Source organism: Pseudophryne corroboree, chromosome 3, assembly GCF_028390025.1.
Source record: "Pseudophryne corroboree isolate aPseCor3 chromosome 3, aPseCor3.hap2, whole genome shotgun sequence".
In the NCBI taxonomy this organism is placed as follows: Eukaryota; Metazoa; Chordata; class Amphibia; order Anura; family Myobatrachidae; genus Pseudophryne; species Pseudophryne corroboree.
In genome coordinates this window covers 738399062-738415012 of record NC_086446.1, presented here as the reverse complement: position 1 = coordinate 738415012, position 15951 = coordinate 738399062, and the positions used below count along the sequence as shown (strand labels likewise).

The window sequence follows — 15951 nt, the reverse complement described above, 5'->3', positions numbered from 1 at the left end:
ATTGCGCTGCCAGCTAGAGAGGAGGGAACCCAGATGGAGACTGCACACGGGCCGCTTCTGGGTGTTACATCACTTGTAACCTTTGATTCTAGGTCTCGCGCCTAAAGCCTTTGCTGGTTATACAAACAGTCTTACTGCCTGTGGATAATCCTGTAGACACATTAGTTGGTTGCCTCTCGCAATATGCTGACTGCTTCTATTTCTAAAGATATGTTTCAGCTAAAGATACAGAGCTGAGTAATAGAACCATAACACAAGCTACGATACATTTAGGAGTGCGCAGCAGTGTTAGACACTCCTATAGATAAGGAGAACCCCACTAGACTATAGCAGACATTGTGTACACCTAATAAAAGTAATCTTCCGACGTGTCTGTCTGATGGTGTAATCTTTAGTTTATGAGACGGCTTGCTTTTTTTATTTTTTTTTTATTTTTTTTACAAACAAAACCATAATCTCCGTTGTGACATTAAGGGGGGAATTCAAATGTTTGACAAGTCGGTTGGGTATCTGTTTTTTCCTGTCTATGAGATAGGAAAAAACAGACAACCAACTGACTTTTCAAACATTTGAATCTCCCCCTAAAGGGTATAGTCAATAACTGTCATAAAGATGGCAGCTTCCGACAGTTTTAGGTCAGAAGGGGTGCCGACCTATTCATTAGGGTTCCATTTATTCCGACAAGTCGGGAAACCTGACTTGTCGGAATGCACCCGATGATCAGCGTGCATTGTCGGAAGCGGGGCCAAACCCGACAGGTTTTAGCCCCGTTTCCGACAATCTCAATCCGACTTTAAAAAAAGTCGGATTGAGATAAGTGATCTGAGAGCAGGAGACGGGGGAGCAGCGGGGAGAGCAGGAACCCAGCGGCAGCGTCCACCCGGCTCCAGCAAGCGAGGTCCCGCTTGCTGGAGCCGGGTGGGCGCTGCCGTGAGCCTCCACTGCTGCAGCCGCTGCTCCGCCGACTCCTCCCCATCCTCTCTGTCGTCTCTGCGGCCGTCACCCCCTACTCCCGGCGGGTCGCCATCTCCTCCTGGCATAGATGTCTCCACCTCCTCATGGCGCCGCAGACAGTTCCCTCCCCAGGCGCTGCTGACAGCAGCAGCAGGACATGACAACGCAGTCGGATTTGGCCGCTCTTTTGAATAGGGGTTGTCGGGTCCATTCCGACAACTGCATGTCGGAATGGACCCGACTCTTATTGAATATACCCCTAAGAGTGAGTTTAAAAAAACAAACAAAAAAACAACACACTGCTATAGTCTAGTGGGGTTCAAATAAATCTGTGTAGATAGATGGGTATTATTTATCATGTGTGGTTACTATAGCAATAATATGCAAAAATGCTAAGTTCCTGATGGTGAATATAATCACTTCTTATATGTTTGGAATTTCTCTGAATAGAGGGCAGAAATAATTTATCACCTTGCTGACTTACTGACGGATCACAGGGATGAAATTCTCTTTGCTAATAAGAAGGACATGGAAGAGGCTGAGGATAAAGGTAAGATCCGTCCATGAGATCAGATTTTTCTTAAGTATATAAATGCTTGTAAATGTTTGTTCTGGACTCATCCAGCAAATAGCCTATTGAAGGAGGAATCTGTACATTTCTGTCTAGGAGTTCTCAACCTCAGTCATGCAAAGTTTGGTTCTTGACTGTCTTTTCCAGGCTGGTTTGTTTCATATTTAAAATCGTTTCAATGGGTTCCTGCTACTACCGGACTCTTATTTTTCTCTTACGTCCTAGAGGATGCTGGGGACTCCGTAAGGACCATGGGGAATAGACGGGCTCCGCAGGAGACATGGGCACTAAAAAGAACTTTAGATATGGGTGTACACTGGCTCCTCCCTCTATGCCCCTCCTCCAGACCTCAGTTTGATACTGTGCCCAGAGCAGACTGGGTGCATTACGGGGGGCTCTCCTGAGTTTCCTGAAATAATTTTTGTTAGGTTTTTTATTTTCAGGGAGCCTGCTGGCAACAGGCTCCCTGCATCCAGGGACTGAGGGGGGAGGGAAGCAGACCTACTTAAATGCTAGGCTCTGCTTTTTAGGCTACTGGAAACCCTTCGCTCCAGAGGGAGTCGGAACGCAGGTCTCTCCTAGCTGTTCGTCCCGGAGCCGCGCCGCCGTCCTCACAGAGCCGGAATATAGAAGCCGGGTGAGTATAAGAAGATAGAAGACTTCAGAGGCGGCAGAAGACTTCAGATCTTCACTGAGGTAACGCGTAGCGGTGTCGCTGCGTGCCATTGCTCCCACACAAAACACACACGGCAGGCACTGTAAGGGTGCAGGGCGCAGGGGGGGCGCCCTGGGCAGCAATTTACACCTCTGGGACTGGTAAAACGAGATATATTGGCTCTGTGGGCTGTATATGGGTATCCCCCGCCAGTTTTTGAACGGATTCGAGCGGGACCGAAGCCCGCCGCTGAGGGGGCGGAGCTTGATCCTCAGCACTCACCAGCGCCATTTTTCTCCACAGCACACGCTGAGAAGCTGGCTCCCCGGACTCTCCCCTGCTGAACATGGTGACAGAGGGGTTTAAAGAAGGGGGGGCACATAATTTGGCGCAATCAAGAGATCTATATATAAAAGGCGCTATCTGGGAATTTTGGTTTCCAAAGTTATTTGTGCTGGGTGTGTGCTGGCATACTCTCTCTGTCTCTCCTAAGGGCCTTGTGGGGGAACTGTCTCCAGATTAGAGATTCCCTGTGTGTGTGGGGTGTCAGTATGCGTGTGTCGGCATGTCTGAAGCGGAATGCTCTTCTAGGGAGGAGGTGGAGCAAATGAGTGTGGTGTCTCCGTCGGCAACGCCGACTCCTGACTGGGTGGATATGTGGAATGTTTTAAATGCAAATGTGAATTTATTACACAAGAGGTTGGACAAAGCAGAGTCCAGGGAATGTACTTTTCCTATGTCGCAGGGGCCTTCTGGGTCTCAAAAGCGCCCACTATCCCAGGTTGTGGACACAGATTCTGACTCCAGTGTCGACTATGATGATGCGAAGTTACAGCCTAAATTGGCTAAAAGTATTCATTATATGATTATTGCAATAAAAGAGGCGTTGCATATCACAGATGACCCCTCTGTCCCTGACACGAGGGTGCGCATGTATAAGGAAAAGAAACCTGAGGTAACCTTTCCCCCTTCTCATGAACTGAACGAGTTATTTGAAAAGGCTTGGGAATCTCCAGACAAAAAACTGCAGATTCCCAAAAGGATTCTTATGGCGTATCCTTTCCCGGCTAAGGACAAGATACGGTGGGAATCCTCCCCGAGGGTGGACAAATCCAAAAAGGTAGCGCTGCCATCTCAAGATACCGCAACCCTCAAGGATCCTGCTGATCGCAGGCAGGAGACTACCTTGAAGTCTATTTACACACATACTGGTACATTACTCAGACCGGCGATAGCGTCGGCTTGGGTTTGTAGCGCTGTAGCAGCGTGTACAGATACCTTATCTGCTGATATAGATACGCTGGATAAGGAAACCATTTTATTGACCCTGGGTCATATTAAGGATGCTGTCCTATATATGAGAGATGCTCAGAGAGACGTTGGCCTACTGGGGTCCAGAGCCAATGCTATGGCGATTTCTGCTAGACGAGCCCTATGGACCCGACAATGGACGGGTGATGCCGACTCGAAGAGGCATATGGAGGTTTTGCCTTACAAGGGTGAGGAATTGTTTGGGGCAGGTTCACTGAACTGGTTTCCACAGCTACTGCAGGTAAATTAACTTTTCTGCCTTATGTTTCCTCACAACCTAAGAAAACGCCACATTATCAGATGCAGTCCTTTCGATCGCATAAACCAAGAGAGTACGGGGATCTTCCTTTCTTGCCAGAGGTAAGGGCAGGGGGAAAAAGCTGCCAACTACAGCTAGTTCCCAGGAGCAGAAGTCCTCCCCGGCCTCTACAAAATCCACCGCATGACGCTGGGGCTCCGCTGAGGGAGTCCGCCCCAGTGGGGGCACGTCTTCGACTTTTCAGCCAGGTCTGGGTTCACTCACAGGTAGATCCCTGGGCAATAGAAATTGTTTCCCAGGGTTACAAGCTGGAATTCGAAGAGGTGCCGCCTCGGCGGTTTTTCAAATCGGCCCTACTGGCTTCTTCCCCAGAGAGGAAGATAGTTTTAAATGCAATTCAAAAATTGTGTCTTCAACAAGTGGTGGTCAAGGTTCCCCTGCTTCAGCAGTGGATGGGGTATTACTCAACCCTGTTTGTGGTCCCGAAACCGGATGGTTCGGTCTGACCCATTTTAAATTTAAAATCCTTAAACCTATACTTAAAAAGGTTCAAGTTCAAGATGGAATCGCTCATGGCGGTCATAGCCAGCCTGGAAGGGGGGGATTATATGGTGTCCCTGGACATAAAGGATGCATACCTTCATGTCCCCATATATCCGCCTCATCAGGTGTTCCTGAGATTTGCTGTACAGGATTGTCATTACCAATTTCAGACGTTGCCGTTTGGGCTTTCACCGGCCCCGAGAATTTTCACCAAGGTAATGGCGGAAATGATGGTGCTACTGCGCAAGCAGGGTGTAACAACTATCCTGTACTTGGACAATCTCCTAATAAAAGCGAGATCAAGAGATCAGTTGCTGAATAGCGTATCGCTTTCCCTGAGGGTGTTGCAGCAGCACGGCTGGATTCTCAATATCCCGAAGTCACAGTTGGTTCCGACGACCCGTTTGCCTTTCTTAGGCATGATTCTGGATACAGACCAGAAAAGGGTTTATCTCCCGATGGAAAAGGCCCAAGAACTCATGAGTTTGGTCAGGGACCTCTTGAAACCACAAAGGGTGTCTGTGCATTACTGCACTCGAGTTCTGGGAAAGATGGTGGCGTCTTACGAGGCCATTCCGTTCGGCAGGTTCCATGCGAGGACTTTTCAGTGGGACCTTCTGGACAAGTGGTCCGGGTCACATCTACAGATTCATCAGATGATCAACCTGTCCCCCAGGGCCAGGGTATCTCTCCTGTGGTGGCTGCAAAGTGCTCACCTTCTAGAGGGTCGCAGGTTCGGCATTCAGGACTGGGTTCTGATAACCACGGACGCGAGCCTCCGAGGTTGGGGAGCAGTCACACAGGGAAGAAACTTCCAAGGTCTCTGGTCAAGCCAGGAGGCTTGTCTTCACATCAACATACTGGAATTAAGGGCCATATACAACGGCCTTCGTCAAGCGGAGACTTTGCTTCGCGACCGACTGGTTCTGATTCAGTCAGACAACATCACCGCAGTGGCTCATGTAAACCGCCAAGGCGAAACAAAGAGCAAAGTGGCAATGGCAGAAGCCACCAGGATTCTTCGCTGGGCGGAAAATCATGTAAGCGCTCTGACAGCAGTCTTCATTCCGGGAGTGGACAACTGGGAAGCAGACTTCCTCAGCAGACACGATCTACATCCAGGAGAGTGGGGACTTCATCAGGAAGTCTTCGCTGAGATTGCAAGTTTTTGGGGAATTCCTCAAATAGACATGATGGCGTCACGCCTCAACAAGAAGCTTCGGAGGTATTGTGCCAGGTCAAGGGACCCTCAGGCAGTAGCGGTGGACGCCCTGGTGACACCATGGGTGTTTCAGTCGGTCTATGTGTTCCCTCCTCTTCCCCTCATCTCAAAAATATTGAGAATCATAAGACAAAAAAGAGTGCAGACAATACTCATTGTTCCAGATTGGCCTCGAAGGGCCTGGTACTCAGATCTTCAAGAAATGCTCACAGAAGATCCGTGGCCTCTTCCTCTCAAGGAGGAGCTGTTACAGCAGGGGCCCTGCGTGTTCCAAGACTTACCGCGGTTACGTTTGACGGCATGGCGGTTGAACACCGAATCCTAGCTGGGAAAGGTATTCCGGAAGAAGTCATCCCTACGCTGATAAAGGCTAGGAAGGAGGTGACGGCGAAACATTATCATTGTATCTGGAGGAAGTATGTTTCTTGGTGTGAAACCAAGAATGCTCCTACGGAGGATTTCCATCTGGGCCGTTTTCTCCACTTTCTACAGACAGGAGTGGATATGGGCCTGAAGTTAGGCTCCATTAAGGTACAAATTTCGGCCCCATCTATATTCTTTCAGAAGGAATTGGCTTCTCTCCCAGAAGTCCAGACTTTTGTAAAGGGAGTGCTGCACATTCAGCCTCCTTTTGTGCCCCCAGTGGCACCACGGGCCCATAACGTGGTATTACGTTTCCTAAAATCTCATTGGTTTGAACCGCTTCAGACTGTTGAATTAAAATTTCTCACTTGGAAGGTGGTCATGTTGTTGGCCTTGGCATCTGCGAGGTGGGTGTCCGAATTGGTGGCCTTGTCTCACAAGAGCCCCTATCTGATTTTCCATGTGGGTAGAGCGGAGTTGAGTACTCGTCCTCAATTTTTGCCCAAGGTGGTTTCATCATTTCATATGAACCAACCTATTGTGGTGCCTGTGGCTACGGGTGACTTGGAGGACTTCAAATCCCTAGATGTAGTCAGGGCCTTAAAAATCTATGTAGCCAGGATGGCTCGGGTTAGGAAAACAGAAGCACTGTTTGTCCTGTATGCAGCCAACAAAGTTGGCGCTCCTTCTTCGAAGCAGACTATTGCTCGCTGGATCTGTAAAACGATTCTACGGCAGGATTGCCGTTACCAAATTCGGTAAAGGCCCATTCCACTAGGAAGGTGGGCTCTTCTTGGGCGGCTGCCCGAGGTGTCTCGGCTTTACAGCTTTGCCGAGCAGCTACCTGGTCGGGTTCAAACACTTTTGCAAAGTTCTTTAAGTTTGATACCCTGGCTGATGAGGACCATGTGTTTGCTCAGTCGGTACTGCAGAGTCATCCGCACTCTCCCGCCCGGTCTGGAGCTTTGGTATAAACCCCATGGTCCTTACGGAGTTCCCAGCATCCTCTAGGACGTAAGAGAAAATAAGATTTTAAACCTACCGGTAAATCTTTTTCTCCTAGTCCGTAGAGGATCCTGGGCGCCCGTCCCAGTGCGGACTATTTTCTGCAAGGCTTGTATATAGTTGTTGCTTACATAAGGGTTATGTTACAGTTGAAATCAGTCTTTGCTTGATACTGTTTGTTGCATACTGTTAACTGGTTGCGTATATTCCATGTTATATGGTGTGGATGGTGCGGGCTGGTATGAATCTTGCCCTTGGATTAACAAAACCCTTTCCTCGTACTGTCCGTCTCCTCTGGGCACAGTTCTCTAACTGAGGTCTGGAGAAGGGGCATAGAGGGAGGAGCCAGTGCACACCCATTCTAAAGTTCTTTATAGTGCCCATGTCTCCTGCGGAGCCCGTCTATACCCCATGGTCCTTACGGAGTCCCCAGCATCCTCTACGGACTAGGAGAAAAAGATTTACCGGTAGGTTTAAAATCTTATTTCTCTGACGTCCTAGTGGATGCTGGGGACTCCGTAAGGACCATGGGGAATAGACGGGCTCCGCAGGAGACTGGGCACTATATAAGAAAGATTAGGTACTATCTGGTGTGCACTGGCTCCTCCCTCTATGCCCCTCCTCCAGACCTCAGTTAGATTTCTGTGCCCGGCCGAGCTGGATGCACACTAGGGGCTCTCCTGAGCTCCTAGAAAGAAAGTATATGTTAGGGTTTTTATTTTACAGTGAGACCTGCTGGCAACAGGCTCACTGCAACGAGGGACTAAGGGGAGAAGAAGCGAACCTACCTGCTTGCATCTAGCTTGGGTTTCTTAGGCTACTGGACACCATTAGCTCCAGAGGGATCGACCGCAGGACCCGTCCTTGGTGTTCGTTCCCGGAGCCGCGCCGCCGTCCCCCTTACAGAGCCAGAAGCAAGAAGATGGTCCGGAAAATCGGCGGCAGAAGACATCAGTCTTCATCAGTCTTCACTGCAGCTGTGCGCCATTGCTCCTCATACACACTTCACACTCCGGTCACTGAGGGTGCAGGGCGCTGGGGGGGGGGGGGGGGGCGCCCTGAGCAGCAATAAGAACACCTTGGCTGGCAAAATAACCACAATATATAGCCCCAGAGGCTATATATGTGGTAATTACCCCTGCCAGAATACAGAAAAAAGCGGGAGAAAAGTCAGCCGAAAAAGGGGCGGAGCCATCTCCCTCAGCACACTGGCGCCATTTCTCCCTCAAAGTTCCGCTGGAAGGAAGCTCCCTGACTCTCCCCTGCAGTTTACACTACAGAAAGGGTAAAAAAGAGAGGGGGGGCACTAAATTTAGGCGCAGTATAACTTATAGCAGCTATAAGGGGACATAATTCAGTTAGTCCCTGCATTATATAGCGCTCTGGTGTGTGCTGGCATACTCTCTCTCTGTCTCCCCAAAGGGCTTTTGTGGGGTCCTGTCTCCTTTAAGAGCATTCCCTGTGTATGTGCGGTGTGTCGGTACGGCTGTGTCGACATGTTTGATGAGGAGGCTTATGTGGAGGCGGAGCAGATGCCTATAAATGTGATGTCACCCCCTGCGGGGCAGACACCTGAGTGGATGGACTTATGGAAGGAATTACGTGCAAGTGTCGACTCCTTACATAAAAAATTTGACGACGTGCCAAATGCGGGACAGCCGGCTTCTCAGCTCGTGCCTGCCCAGACAATTCAAAGGCCATCAGGGGCTCTGAAACGTCCACTACCTCAGATGGCAGACACAGATGTCGACACGGATACTGATACCAGTGTCGACGACGATGAGTCAAATTTAATGTCCACTAGGGCCATTCGTTGCATGATTGAGGCAATGAAAGAGGTATTACACATTTCTGATATAAACCCAGGTACCTCAAAAAAGGGTATTATGTTTGGGGAGAAAAAACTACCAATAGTTTTTCCCCCATCTGAAGAATTAAATGAAGTGTGTGAAGAAGCATGGGCTTTCCCCGATAAAAAATTGGTGATTTCAAAAAAATTACTAATGGCGTTCCCTTTCTCGCCAGAGGATAGGTCACGTTGGGAAACTCCCCCTAGGGTGGATAAAGCGCTCACACGTTTGTATAAAAAGGTGGCACTACCGTCTCCGGATACGGCCGCCCTAAAGGAACCTGCTGATAGAAAGCAGGAGGCTATCATAAAGTCTATATATACACACACTGGTGTTATACTGAGACCAGCTATTGCTTCAGCGTGGATGTGCAGTGCTGCTGCTGCTTGGTCAGATTCCCTGTCGGAAAATATTGACACCCTAGACAGGGACACTATATTGCTAACCGTAGAGCATATAAAAGACTCAGTCTTGTACATGAGAGATGCACAGAAGGAGATCTGCCGGCTGGCATCTAGAATAAGTGCATTGTCCATTTCTGCTAGGAGAGGCTTATGGACTCGGCATTGGACAGGGGATGCAGATTCTAAAAGGCACATGGAAGTTTTGCCTTATAAGGGTGAGGAGTTATTCGGGGATGGTCTCTCAGACCTTGTTTCCACAGCAACAGCTGGGAAGTCAGCATTTTTGCCCCATGTCCCCTCACAGCCTAAGAAAGCGCCGTATTATCAGGTACAGTCCTTTCGACCCCAGAAAAACAGGCGGGGAAAAGGCGGGTCCTTTCTGTCTAGAGGCAGAGGAAGGGGAAAAAAGCTGCAACACACAGCAGGTTCCCAGGAACAAAAGTCCTCCCCCGCTTCTTCCAAATCCGCCGCATGACGGTGGGGCTCCACAGGCGGAGCCAGGTACGTGGGGGGCCGCCTCAAAAATTTCAGCGATCAGTGGGTTCGCTCACAGGTGGATCCCTGGATCCTTCAAGTAGTATCTCAGGGGTACAAGCTGGAATTTGAGGCGCCTCCCCCCCGCCGTTTCCTCAAATCTGCCTTACCGACAACTCCCTCGGGCAGGGAGGCTGTACTAGAGGCAATTCACAAGCTGTATTCCCAGCAGGTGATAGTCAAGGTACCCCTACTTCAACAAGGACGGGGTTACTATTCCACACTGTTTGTGGTACCGAAACCGGACGGTTCGGTGAGACCCATTTTAAATTTGAAATCCTTGAACACATACATAAAAAGATTCAAGTTCAAGAGGGAACCGCTCAGGGCGGTTATTGCAAGCCTGGACGAGGGGGATTACATGGTATCCCTGGACATCAAGGATGCTTACCTGCATGTCCCAATTTACCTTCCTCACCAGGAGTACCTCAGATTTGTGGTACAGGATTGCCATTACCAATTCCAGACACTACCGTTTGGACTGTCCATGGCACCGAGGGTGTTTACCAAGGTAATGGCAGAAATGATGATACTCCTTCGAAAAAAGGGAGTTTTAATTATCCCGTACTTGGACGATCTCCTAATAAAGGCGAGGTCCAGGGAGCAGTTACTGGTCGGAGTAGCACTATCTCGGGAAGTGCTACAACAGCATGGTTGGATTCTAAACATTCCAAAGTCACAACTGGTTCCTTCCACACGCTTACTGTTCCTGGGGATGATTCTGGACACAGAACAGAAAAAAGTGTTTCTCCCGCAGGAGAAAGCCATGGAGCTGTCATCTCTAGTCAGAGACCTCCTAAAACCAAAACGGGTATCGGTGCATCACTGCACACCAGTCCTGGGAAAAATGGTGGCTTCATACGAAGCAATTCCATTCGGCAGGTTCCATGCAAGGACCTTCCAGTGGGACCTCTTGGACAAGTGGTCGGGATCGCATCTTCAGATGCATCAACTGATAACCCTGTCTCCAAGGACCAGGGTGTCTCTACTGTGGTGGCTGCAGAGTGCTCATCTTCTAGAGGGCCGCAGATTCGGCATACAGGACTGGGTCCTGGTGACCACGGATGCCAGCCTTCGAGGCTGGGGCGCAGTCGCACAGGGAAGAAATTTCCAGGGACTTTGGTCAAGTCAGGAGTCGTCCCTACACATAAATATTCTGGAACTGAGGGCCATTTACAATGCCCTAAGTCAGGCAAGGCCCCTGCTTCAAAACCAGCCGGTTCTGATCCAATCAGACAACATCACGGCAGTCGCCCATGTAAACCGACAGGGCGGCACAAGAAGCAGGATGGCGATGGCAGAAGCCACAAGGATTCTCCGATGGGCGGAAAATCACGTACTAGCACTGTCAGCAGTGTTCATTCCGGGAGTGGACAACTGGGAAGCAGACTTCCTCAGCAGACACGACCTACACCCGGGAGAGTGGGGACTTCATCCAGAAGTCTTCCTGCTGTTGGTAAACCGTTGGGAAAGGCCACAGGTGGACATGATGGCGTCCCGCCTCAACAAAAAGCTAAAGAGATATTGCGCCAGGTCAAGGGACCCTCAGGCGATAGCTGTGGACGCTCTAGTGACGCCGTAGGTGTACCAGTCGGTTTATGTGTTCCCTCCTCTGCCTCTCATACCAAAGGTACTGAGAATAATAAGAAGGCGAGGAGTAAGAACGATACTCGTGGTTCCGGATTGGCCAAGAAGAGCTTGGTACCCAGAACTTCAAGAAATGTTATCAGATGGCCTCTACCGCTCAGACAGGATCTGCTACAGCAGGGGCCCTGTCTGTTCCAAGACTTACCGCGGCTGCGTTTGACGGCATGACGGTTGAATTCTGGATCCTAAAGGAAAAGGGCATTCCGGAGGAAGTCATTCCTACGCTGATAAAAGCCAGGAAAGAAGTAACCGCAAACCATTATCACCGCATTTGGCGAAAATATGTTGCGTGGTGTGAGGCCAGGAAGGCCCCTACAGAGGAATTTCAGCTGGGTCGTTTTCTGCACTTCCTACAGTCGGGAGTGACTATGGGCCTAAAATTGGGTTCCATTAAGGTCCAGATTTCGGCTCTGTCGATTTTCTTCCAGAAAGAACTGGCTTCACTGCCTGAAGTTCAGACTTTTGTAAAGGGAGTGCTTCATATTCAGCCCCCTTTTGTGCCTCCTGTGGCACCTTGGGATCTCAATGTGGTGTTGAGTTTCCTAAAATCACATTGGTTTGAACCACTTAAAACTGTGGATCTGAAATATCTCACGTGGAAAGTGGTCATGTTATTGGCCTTGGCTTCGGCCAGGCGTGTGTCAGAATTGGCGGCTTTGTCATGTAAAAGCCCTTATCTGATTTTCCATATGGATAGGGCAGAATTGAGGACTCGTCCCCAGTTTCTCCCTAAGGTGGTATCAGCTTTTCACTTGAACCAACCTATTGTGGTGCCTGCGGCTACTAGGGACTTGGAGGATTCCAAGTTACTGGACGTAGTCAGGGCCTTGAAAATTTATGTTTCCAGGACGGCTGGAGTCAGGAAAACGGACTCGCTTTTTATCCTGTATGCACCCAACAAAATAGGTGCTCCTGCTTCTAAGCAGACTATTGCTCGCTGGATTTGTAGCACAATTCAGCTGGCGCATTCTGCGGCTGGATTGCCGCATCCTAAATCAGTGAAAGCCCATTCCACGAGGAAGGTGGGCTCATCTTGGGCGGCTGCCCGAGGGGTCTCTGCTTTACAACTTTGCCGAGCTGCAACTTGGTCAGGGGCAAACACGTTTGCTAAATTCTACAAATTTGATACCCTGGCTGAGGAGGACCTTGAGTTCTCTCATTCGGTGCTGCAGAGTCATCCGCACTCTCCCGCCCGTTTGGGAGCTTTGGTATAATCCCCATGGTCCTTACGGAGTCCCCAGCATCCACTAGGACGTCAGAGAAAATAAGAATTTACTCACCGGTAATTCTATTTCTCGTAGTCCGTAGTGGATGCTGGGCGCCCATCCCAAGTGCGGATTGTCTGCAATACTTGTATATAGTTATTGCCTAACTAAAGGGTTATTGTTGAGTCATCTGTTGAGAGGCTCAGTTATATTTCCTACTGTTAACTGGGTATAATATCACGAGTTATACGGCGTGATTGGTGTGGCTGGTATGAGTCTTACCCGGGATTCAAAATCCTTCCTTATTGTGTCAGCTCTTCCGGGCACAGTATCCTAACTGAGGTCTGGAGGAGGGGCATAGAGGGAGGAGCCAGTGCACACCAGATAGTACCAAATCTTTATTATAGAGTGCCCAGTCTCCTGCGGAGCCCGTCTATTCCCCATGGTCCTTACGGAGTCCCCAGCATCCACTACGGACTACGAGAAATAGAATTACCGGTGAGTAAATTCTTATTTTTTTTAAAGAAGCTAGGGAATTCCTGGGTTGCAGGGGGGAGGAGCTTAGATTTTAAAGCTACAGTATAGTTTGTGCAAACTCCTCCAGCCAACCTGGAATCCCATGGCCCAGCCTGCTTCAGCGAAAAGGATTCAACAGCAAGTGACCAAAAACTGTACCTCCAGTGTTGTCCCCAGTGACCACATGTCCCAACTGAACTGCTGTCTCTCTTCCCGGAGCTCTCGCTTATCAAGCTTTCTGGTACTAGCTAAGTAGTGAGTGCTGTACAGCGCTTGGTCTTTCCACTGTGTGAGCTTCATGCATGAGCTGTGGGGTTCTGTACATCTTCCTGCTAGCGGTTCCTACTCTGATTGCTAGTCACTGCAGTAACTGGGTTAATCATCTCCTCTCCGACATAAGTGGATGCAGGGCCGTCTTTTCATATGGGCTTAATGGGTACTTGCCCAAGGGCCCCAGGAGTATAAGGGCCCTAGGCTCATAAGGGTACCAGATTTTTGGAAATCGGCCCTAGGGAACTGGAGATATTAGACTTCAAAGCAGTAGTCCCCATCCAAGCATGTTAATTGCTCTTCCCAGCCAGATATATCGGGTTCTATCTGACTTAGAGTTTTTCTGAGGGTATATTCCAAAAGCTGGGACACTCCCGTTTCGGTGGACACTGACAGCTTGTCTATACTATGCCCAGAACCAGAGATATCAGCCTTCCAGCAGGTGGTCCCTGCTCCAGCTCTACACAGCTGGTATGCAGTTTTATATTTTTGTCAATGGATTGCTCTGGCTCCTGACATCTTATTCCTAGGTCCCCAGTACCTCCTGAAAGGTGGGATATTCTAGTGTTTTTTTTTGTTTTTTTTCCTTTTTTATTTTATCACATTGAAAGCTAAGAAATCTATTTCCAGAAACTGGAGATATCTGCAGTCAAGCAAGCTGCCTCCCACCGAAAAATGATGAATATTAAGCCCACTCCACTATCCACCCCTCCTATGCATATTAAACACCCCCTACCACTCTGGAAGTCATGTATCGGGGCCCCTTAATTCAGCCCAATGCCCCTTTCTAGAGTTTAGTGTTCTCCCTCCCTCCCCAGCTCCCACCATCGGTGCAGTAAAGGTGAAAATAGCAGAAATGTCTGCTCTAGTACCCCCATGCTGAGCTGAAGATAGACCACTCCCTACCGTCCGCGGGACATCACAGCTGCCGCTGATAGTACCCTACCACTGCAGGATGGGAAGGGGTCCGAGTGCATTGCTTTGCCCAGGGGCCTAAACTGCTAAGACGGCCCTGAGTGGATGAGTTTGAGGGCCTTGTGCGCAAAACTGTATGGTATAGGTTGTTCTACTATAACATGACTGAACACCTCATTTATGTACAACATGTCGACCATTGTAAAATCTTACTATAGGTCTTTTAATTCTGGTCATTGTACTTTAGGAAGACTGGCCCTTCCTCTTCTGAAACGTCTCAGCCTCTCTACAGCGAAGCTGAACAGCTTAGCCATAGGACTTAGACAGATCGCAGCTTCCTCCCAGGACAGTGTCGGGCGTGTGATCCGTAGAACGCAGATTGCTAAGGACTTACAGCTGGAGCAGGTGACCGTGCCGATCGGAGTCCTGTTGGTTATTTTTGAGTCTCGGCCAGACTGCCTTCCACAGGTATTTTAAATTGTGCTTCATGTTCAGCGCCTTCATTCTATGCCATGACCTTGTTTTTCTGCCTAGGATCCGGACTTTGTCTCAATGGCTTATTTAATAATACCATCTTTATCATCCTCATTTTTATTGTTTATCTGTAGAAGTTGTAAAACCCTGGATAGTCTGTAGAAATCATACAAAAAAACTAATCATTCATAAAAGCTCGGAGAAGGTACTTGTGAGACAAGTAAAACCCTGCTCATTAGCATTTCCAGTCTAACGGGAGAGGGACGATGCTGAGATAATGAGCGTTGGTGGAACAGGCTGGCAGTACCCAAAGATGGAGCGGACGCCATTATCCCAGAGACCCACGCATGTGCAGTATACTCTGGCACAGTACCAGAGTCTACGTTATTCTGCACCGCGGAGAGAGGGGGCTCGCATGAAGGCTGCACATGTGCTCCCTCTCTTAAGCTGCTCCTGGTGGTGGCGTTTAGTAGAGTGTTTGACAGATCAAAGGTTGGGGGAGAGTGTGGGTAGGGATTCCAATTAGTTGGGAGTAACACTTAAGAAGTATGCTAGGTGGGAGTGAGCAGTACTCCGAAAGGAAGCAAGGTGCAGATCTAAGAGTGCGTGAGGGAAAGGCTCTCTTGATGAAGTCAGAAATGTGGCATTTGTGAGGGCTTTGAAGATCGGGTAAATTGTTTGAATTGGGGTTGGAGGTTATGGTGAACCGGTGCAGGGACTTACAAAAGGTTACATCAGATGAGGAACTTTGAGAGCGGAAGATGAGTCTTGCTGCATCATGTCAGACTGATTGCAGCAAGGGATAGATGGGCAAGGGGATAAAAGAATGAGTTAGGATTTTGGTAACATAAGTAAACGAGACATATTTCTATCTTCGTCCACTAGGGGGCACACGAGTGCTAACACTGGGTATAGACCCGCTAGTTTTTTCTTTTGGTGCGGCAAGAAGCGGGCACCTTTTTTTTTTTTTTTTTTTTTTCCTTTCCTTCTAGTGAGCATGTAAGCTCACTTGGTTACTTTTTTCAGCGGTGTAGCAGAGTGGGATGCTGGCGCACTAAGCTCCCAACATGCCCACTCCATCACCCGGGGCCCGCGGGCGGCAGCGCCAGTGACTGGACCAGGGACTTCCGCTGCGGGGACCACAGGCGGGTTCAGGCAGCTGCAACCGGGACCGGAGGGTAAGTTAGACAGCTCCCTGCATGCGGCGACCTGCTCCCGCTGAATTAAGCCAGCGGGATGCCAGATGAGTGTGG

General features: G+C 49.3%; 1 protein-coding gene across 2 annotated transcripts in view; it reads left to right on the top strand.

Annotated features, from left to right (window-relative positions):
• The window catches only part of ALDH18A1 (aldehyde dehydrogenase 18 family member A1), a 64759-nt gene that overhangs the window by 28041 nt on the left and 20767 nt on the right, over positions 1–15951 (top strand). For both annotated transcript variants that reach the window (XM_063962246.1, XM_063962247.1), the window contains exons 11-12: positions 1405–1504; positions 14472–14692. In XM_063962246.1, coding sequence (XP_063818316.1) covers positions 1405–1504; positions 14472–14692 — 321 coding nt within the window. The remainder of the gene's footprint in view (positions 1–1404; positions 1505–14471; positions 14693–15951) is intronic.